Source organism: Echinops telfairi, unplaced genomic scaffold (genome assembly GCF_000313985.2).
Source record: "Echinops telfairi isolate 266 unplaced genomic scaffold, ASM31398v2 ScPeMD7_70;HRSCAF=299, whole genome shotgun sequence".
In the NCBI taxonomy this organism is placed as follows: Eukaryota; Metazoa; Chordata; class Mammalia; order Afrosoricida; family Tenrecidae; genus Echinops; species Echinops telfairi.
Window position 1 is genome coordinate 60,800,552 of NW_022103968.1, and position 7,825 is coordinate 60,808,376.

General features: G+C 44.4%; 1 protein-coding gene across 1 annotated transcript in view; it reads left to right on the forward strand.

The window, feature by feature from the left end:
* The first annotated feature begins 268 nt into the window (after positions 1 to 268).
* The window catches only part of LOC101660130 (hexokinase HKDC1-like), a 73,528-nt gene continuing 65,971 nt past the window's right edge, over positions 269 to 7,825 (forward strand). Inside the window, exons 1-2 of the mRNA XM_045291680.1 lie at positions 269 to 308; positions 5,306 to 5,468. Coding sequence (XP_045147615.1) covers positions 5,327 to 5,468 — 142 coding nt within the window. The 5' untranslated portion in view covers positions 269 to 308; positions 5,306 to 5,326. The remainder of the gene's footprint in view (positions 309 to 5,305; positions 5,469 to 7,825) is intronic.

Below are 7,825 nucleotides of genomic sequence, written 5' to 3' on the forward strand. Positions count from 1 at the left end.
GAAGGTCACGGGGCGGGGCCAGGTCACGGGGCGGGGCCAGGTCACCGGGGCGGGGCCAGGCCGCCGCGCTCTTCCTTGCTGGGCACCTGTCCCTGGCAGCGGGTTCCGCAGTTGCCTCTCTCTCACCGCCGCCCACTTTAATAGATTTATCACACATTTTCAGTTCTTATTATGTCTATATTTCTTGCTTGCAGTATATTTGAAAGCAGATAAATGTCGTTTAAGAGATCAATCAATGCCAAATCAGCTATGGACAGAATGAACATTACTCGAGAATATGCCTGCTGCACAGATGAACATTAAAAAACGTAAGGGATTTAAATTTGTGATTTCCATATTTTGTGACTGCCCACTTTAGAGAGAATCCTGATTACACATGTCATTTTAACTATGGGTTTGATGAACTCAACAAAAAATTAGGTATCAAATTATTAAACTGCTGTGAAGTGGCTGAATCCCACCACTGGAAAAACTGGGATGTTAAAATTGTAGAAAGTATTTGATTAGTGATGTGGAAATTATGCTCAGGAGTTTCTTCATTTATTTCCGCTCACATCCAACTTTGAGGACTTTTTGATACCTTTGTATATTGCTTTCCAAGTAGTTGAAATTCTTAACAAAACTCAACAGACTGCTGCTGCTGTTATTAATACTAATCACTTGGAAGCCTATCTCCTGGAGAAAAAAAGAGTTTTGAGAGGCAATATTGTCTATTAGTTAAGATCAGATAACTCGCTGTATCACTACAAGCTTTTGAGTAAGTCAACATTCCTGGGCCTCAGTTTTCTCATCTATGAAATGGAAATAAAATTAAAACCAAGCTCATTGTCTTTGAGTTGATTTTGATGCTATAGGACAGAGCAGAACTGCTCTTTAAGGTTTCTGAGACTCTGAAACTTGATAAGAGCTGACACCACCACCAACTCCTTGCCATCGAATGGATGCCAACTCCCAGCAACCTTATAGCACAGGGTAGAACTGCCCCTGTGGATTTCTGAGACAATAACTCTTTACAGGAGTAGAATGACTCATCTTTCTCTCACAGAGTGGCTGCTGTATTTGAACTGTCAACCTTGTGGTTAGCAACCAATTACAAAACAGTAGGCCACTAGGGCTGCTTAAAATGGGGACAGTAAATATTTAATCTATGCCAGCTGTTGTTAATATGTGGATGTTTGATTTTGTTAGCCAGCCAATGACTGTGGGCAGAACACAGGGTCTATGTGAACCGCACATTGGCATCTTACTGGGCCCTTCTCACCAAGTATGATGAGTGAGAGGACCAAATATCTCAGTGACCTGAGACAATTCTTATCTATTCATTACAGTAGCAACTTCTCAGTGAGTCAGTGAGTGCTGGTGATTCCTATTCATTCTTTCTCTGGTATATATATATATATTTTTTTTTCACTACCTGTGAAAGGTTTAGCATTGGGAATATTAAAGCTTTATTGATTATCTTCTATCAACATGGGCTATTAGCTAAGAGATCTGCTGTCACAAACAGAGGCATTTGTCTCAACAGTCTAGAAATCCCCCTGGCTGGAAAAATATTTCATCCTAATTAACACAGAGCTACACAGGGACAGGGAGGCAGGGTCCGGCTCCCTGTGCTGAGGAGACAGGAACGAAAGAAAGAGCCCAGGGAGGGGGACATCTGCAGAGCAGCTCAGGTGGTTGACAGTTGCCTTTGTTCAGAGCCCAACTTCTCAGAGAGAAGATTTTTTTTCTCAGCTGAGTGGGCTTGCGGGGGAGGGGACTGGCTGGAGAGTTGCTTAGCAGTGAGATTTTGTGGCACCTGATTGTCAAAGAGGCAGGCAGCCCATCAGTTCCCTGCCGTGCCCTGGCCAGCTGAGGACTATCATCCAAAGGCTGCCAGTGGGAGGGAAGGACCATAAAGAGAGAGGGCGAAGTTTAATCATTGAACTGAACAAGCTGGACACACCTCTTCCCCAGCACCGAGCTTTCCAGAAGGTCTCTCGGCCTGCACTGGGTGTCAGTGGCCTGCACTGGGTGTAAGCGGCACCCCTGCCACCTGGGGGAAAACACAGCAGTCTCTGCTCAGCGCCACGGCCACCAAACTTAGGGAAGATTTTTGCAGTACACTCCGTGATGGAGGCCCTGGTGATGGAAGACCCGGGGTTGGAGGACCCAGTTGAGAAGGTAAGAGGGCTCAATAAGTCTTAGATGTGCCTTGTTCTTTCTTCACAGACACGCCAATCTCCTGTGTGTATTTTAAAAAGTAAGAGATTATTATAAAAGACATAGGAAGCTTAGGCTTTCTGTAAAACTCTTAAAGGTGAAGAGGAAGTAAATCTCCCACACTACCTGCCGTCCTGTGCCTTGGGTTCCACGTAGAGCTTCCTGTCAGTCAGAGCCTGAAGGGGCTGGGGAGAAGGCCGTAGGAAAGCCTGAAGAGGCTGTGGGATGTGCTGTGAGGGGTGATGCTCCGTAAGGCAGAGGAGAGTCCTGTTTAATGACGTTTTAAGAAGCTTTGAAGCAGATCTGATTCTTCATGTGTTTGAAAGACTGCAAATAGGGAGCCAATAGGGAGGTATAAGTTTTAACATACAATAATAAAAATATTTATTATTGGCATGTGCCATTTGCCAATGGTAAGGGTCCCTGAGTGACACCTGTAGGTAGTTGAGTCCAAACCATTGTTTGGGCTCAGACATCCGAACAATTGTGACCGTGGTGCAGGCCTGGGTGGTATTTCATTCTGTTGTACATAGCTTCGCTGTGAGTTAGAACGACCTAGACAGCGTCTAACAACAACCATCTAAAGGCTGGAATTTTGAAATCAAACCCAACCAGTAGAAGTGCGATGGAAAGGTCTGGTGATCTGTCTCTGCAAGTTAACAGCCAAGTAAACCCTCAAAAGCACAGTTCTGTTCTGTCAGAGTTTGGTTTTTGTTTCTGGCATTTGCCCGGTGGCATCTGAATAGTGTGCACTGTTTTGTCACTTTACTCATGAAGCCTGTCTCTAGCATGATTAAAGCTCTGGTGAATGGCCTCTGGCCATAGTCGAGGGATAAGAATACTTGCTATCAGAAGGAGACCATTGTAAAGTCAGTTACGGAAATGTAGTGTAAAATGGAATAGTTTATCATTTGATCTCCCCTTTGACCCATTGTAAATGCGTTCTAGTTTTTAATATTGTCTGCTTTCTTTTCTTTTTGCTTCAGATGAATTTGTCACTAAAGATTCCAAGTTCATTTCAGTTTTACTTTTCCTCTTTTTATGTGTGCTTTCTTTTCAATTGAGGTTTTCTGTTTGAATTTGTTATTGTTTTGTAAGTTTTTCTGTCTATGAAATCCAGGATAGGTAAATCTATAGAGACAGTAACTGGATTAATGGTTTCTTGGGGATATAGCAGGGGCAGTTGGTGGGAAATGGGGAGCTAATAACAATCAGTACAAGAATAAAGGAAAGCTCTAAAATTAATTGTGATGATTGTACAGCTAGCTCTTTTTAATATAATCGAACTATTGAATTGTATGATATGTGAATTATCTGAGAATACAATGATTTTTTTAAGGAAGAAACCTGTCTCTAAGATCCATTTTATGGTGGACTAGGTAAAGAGAAAGGAGCCCTACTGGCACACTGGGTTAAGCACTGGACTGCTAATCACGGATCAGCAGTTTGAAAGCACCAGCGCCACCGCTGGAGAAAGATCAGGCTTTCTGACCCTGCAACAATGTACGGCCTCCAAAACCCACGGGCAGTTCTGCTCTGCCCTTAAGGTCACCGCCACGAGTCAGAATTGGCTACACCATGATCCTATAGCATCGACTCAATAAGAGTGAATTTGATTTTTGATTACATTTTGATTATATTTCTTTGAATGACATGTACTCATTTCCATTAGCAATTCTCACTCACTCATTCAATTCCATGGAGCCGATTTTGACTCACAGCGACCCTGTAGGGCAGGGTAGAAAACTCACTGTTATAGAATTGATCCCAACTAATGGAAACCCTATAGAACTGAGTAGACCTGCTCTTTTGCAAAGTCTCCAAGATGGTAAATCTTTACTGCAGCAGACAGCTTCATCCTTCTCCCCTGAAGTGGCTGGTGGGTGTGAACCACTGACCTTGTGGTGAGCAGCCTAATGTTTATCTTACTGTGCATGATGTCTCTTTTCTTTCTTTTTAAAAAAAATCATTTTATTGAGGGCTCGTACAATTCTTATCACAATCCATACACCCATCCATTGTGTCATGCACCTTTGTACATTTGTTAACATCATCATTCTTAAAACATTTGCTTTCTACTTGAGCCCTTGATATCAGCTCATTACCCCACCCCCCCCCTACTCACCCCCATGAACCCTTGATAATTTATAAATTATTGTTATTTTGTCATATCTTATACTATCTGATGTCTCCCTTCACCCACTTCTCTGTTGTCCATCCCCCAGGGAGGAGGTTATATGTAGATCCTTATAATCAGTCCCCCCTTTCTACACCACCTTCCCTTCACCCTCTGGTATTGCCACTCTCACCACTGGTCCTGAAGGGATCATCTGTCCTGGATTCCCTGTGTTTCCAGTTCCTATCTGTACCAATGTGCATCCTCTGGTCTAGCCAGATTTGTGAGGTAGAATTGGGATCATGATAGTGGGGGGAGGAAGCATTTAAGAATTAGAAGAAAGTTGTATGTTTCAAACCCTGCAACCTGACTGGCTTGTCTCCTCCCCACGACCCTTCTGTAAGGGGGTATCCAGTTGCCTACAGATGGGCTTTGGGTCTCCACTCTGCACTCTCCCTCATTCATGATGATATGATTTTTTTTGTTCTTTGATGCTTGATACCTGAATCCTTTGACACCTCGTGATCACACAGGCTGGTGTGCTTCTTCCATGTGGGCTTTGTTGTTGCTGAGCTAGATGGCCTCTTGTCTGTCTTCAAGCCTTTAAGACTCCAGACGCTATATCTTTTGATAGCCGGGCACCATCAGCTTTCTTCACCACATTTTCTTATGCACACATTTGTCTTCAATGATCATCTCAGGAAGGTGGGATATGATGTCTCTTTTCATACTCCAAAGGAGGCCATAAGTATCCACCTCAATAGCTGTGTAGCACCTTCTGAACTCTCAGTTCCCCATATTTTCTCAGGAGTTCTGTTACTTAAAAGTAGTTCTAATGAATGATTTTTACTTCCTCTGTGTCTCAGATCGCAGAGAGCCTTTGAGAATTCATATCACAAAGCTGTGCCCTGATTCAAGATTGCAGCTTTCCAATGGGTAATGGGTGGGGGTTTTGGTCTTGACTACCTGTCCCGGTCCCTGTTCCAGGTGGACAGATTCCTGTATCACATGCGACTCTCCGATGAGACCCTCTTGGACATCATGGCACGATTCAAGGCCGAGATGGAGAAGGGCCTGCGGAAGGACACCAATCCCATGGCCTCAGTGAAGATGCTGCCCACCTGTGTTAGGCCCATTCCGGATGGTCCTGGTGAGTGGACCTGGGGCTGCAGGGAACCCACCCCTGGTCCATTTGGTTCCTCCTGGCTGGTGGGTACCTGACCTTTAGTCCCAGACGCTGGCTTACCCTTCCAGCTTTCTCTCCACTCCACCTTGGCCCTCCCCACTCTCCTGGATTTTATGCTGTACTGAACACCTCTGGGTTCCCCACACAGATGCATCATGTGTTTTCTCTGCCCACCAGGCTCACACATCCTGTTCCCCTTCTTTCTGGAACATTCTCAACTCAAAACTCACTGCCATCAAGTCCATGCTGACTCATAGAGACCCCCTGAGTTTCTGAGACTGTAACTGTCTTCGAGAGAAGAAAGTCTAGTCTTTCTCACTCAGAGCTGCTGGTAGTTTTGAACTGCTAACCATGTAGATCATAGCCCAACACATAACCACTACACCAATAGGGCACCCAGTGAGTGCTTTTATATCCAATGCAGAGATTACTGTCTCCACCTGGAAACCATTCTCATACCCTGCTAGCTGCTTGTCAGTAATATGACCCTGAAGTCTGTGGATGAATCTTCCAACCAGGAGTTCCATGAGTTCAGGTCTATATCTTATTCTCCAGTGTTCTGGGCACTTAGAAGACTGTCTGATGCATAGTATGAACTCATGTATTTGTTCAATAGATAATAAAGGGTATTTTGCCAGAGGCATCTAGATTCTACATATGGATAGTAAATAGTGAAATGAAGGATGATGTAGCAAAGAGAATTAAATGGTAATTAAAGCGATCTGGCTTCTAGGTATGGCCCTGTCTCTCTTCCGTGACAAATGTTTAACCTCAGTTTCTCTATCTATAAACACAGTTGACCTATGTGTTTATTTCCTATTGCTGCTGTAACAAATTACCACAGATTTAGTGACTTAAAATGACACAAACTTATTCTCTGATAGTTTTAGAGTTCAGGAATCCAAAATGGATCTCAGAAGACTAAAATCAAGGTGTTGGAAGGGATGCAGTTCTTCTAGATCTCTAGAGGAGAATCTGTCATATTCTTAACCTCTGGATAAAGTCAGAGGGAAAGGATTTGAGATTTACTGAGCACTTACTGTGGCTATTGGTTACCAAGGACTCACAGTCATGCACAATCCCTATAACAATCCTGTAGCTGTTAACCAAATGAAAGCACTGTAGATCCAGGAGTTTCTCTAACATCAGGGTCTCAGTCCCCAAACCAAACTTTAGAAGAAGAGTTGGGGCTCTTGCAGGAACAAGGCCTGAAGTTTGTAAAACTGTTGGGTGCCTTTATTGGAGTAGAGAGGTTCTGGACTCCTCTGAGGAAATGTGTGGGTCAAAGGTAGCTTGGTTTTGCTGATGGGAGGGCCCTGGCTTGTGATGTGATGGGAAAGACTTTATTCCTTCTCTGGTAGGTGGGGGTGGGGACTGCTAGTGTGCCACCCTGGAGAAGCATAACTTTGAAGACATGGTCCTTCTTTGAAATCTTGGCTAATACCGGACTTATCCTTGATGGGTCATCCAGGCCATTGAGAAGAGGCCATGGGGTCGATACCTGTTCTCTGGCTCATGGGTTGTGTTTGGCAGGTGGCACATAGGAAGGAGTGTGGTAGCAACAGAGGAAGGGGTGGGGTAGCAACAGGGCTAAGTCCTCCTGGCTTCTTGTGCCGTGGCTCCTTCTCCAGATATGGAGAAGGCATGTCTCCGGGAGCTCGGGAGAGTAGCCTTTGGCAGTCTGGAGGTAGCAGGAGCAGGATGTGTTTTCCTCGCTCTGGCTGCTTCAGGAGGACTTGGAAGTCTTTCTGACAATGTTTTTCAAGCTTGTTGGGAGACACCACCTCCCTTCTTCATTGCACTCAGACCTTCTCATTATGCAGGAAATCTCACTAGGATTAAAAGGCTCTGTTGTATTGTAAATTGGTTGAAGGTATCTCACCAGCAATTTTGTTGTGTGAGGTGCTGGGCCTGAAGACCTAATTAGCCAGGGGCCCTTGGAAGTTCTAGGACCATCCGTGCAGCTGGCCTCACCAGTAAAAGGGTGGTACTCACTTTGTCCCACTGACTTGCAGAGTTGTTAGGATCAGGTGAGGTTGTGTGGATGGAATGCTTTGATTTCCCTAAAATGTTGTCCCAAATTCTTCAGAGAACTTGTGAGCAGGAGATGTAATTTCATCCTTACTAACAAAAACCAAACAAACAAAACTCTCTTAATCCCTTGAGAAGGATCCCTGGTGGTACAACAGTTAAACACTCTGCTCTTAACTGGAAGGTGGGCAGTTCCATCCTACTCAATAACTACATGAGAAAGACTTGGTTGTTTGCTCTATAACGATCACAACCTAGACCATGTGTGCTGTTGTTGTTGTTGTCAGGTG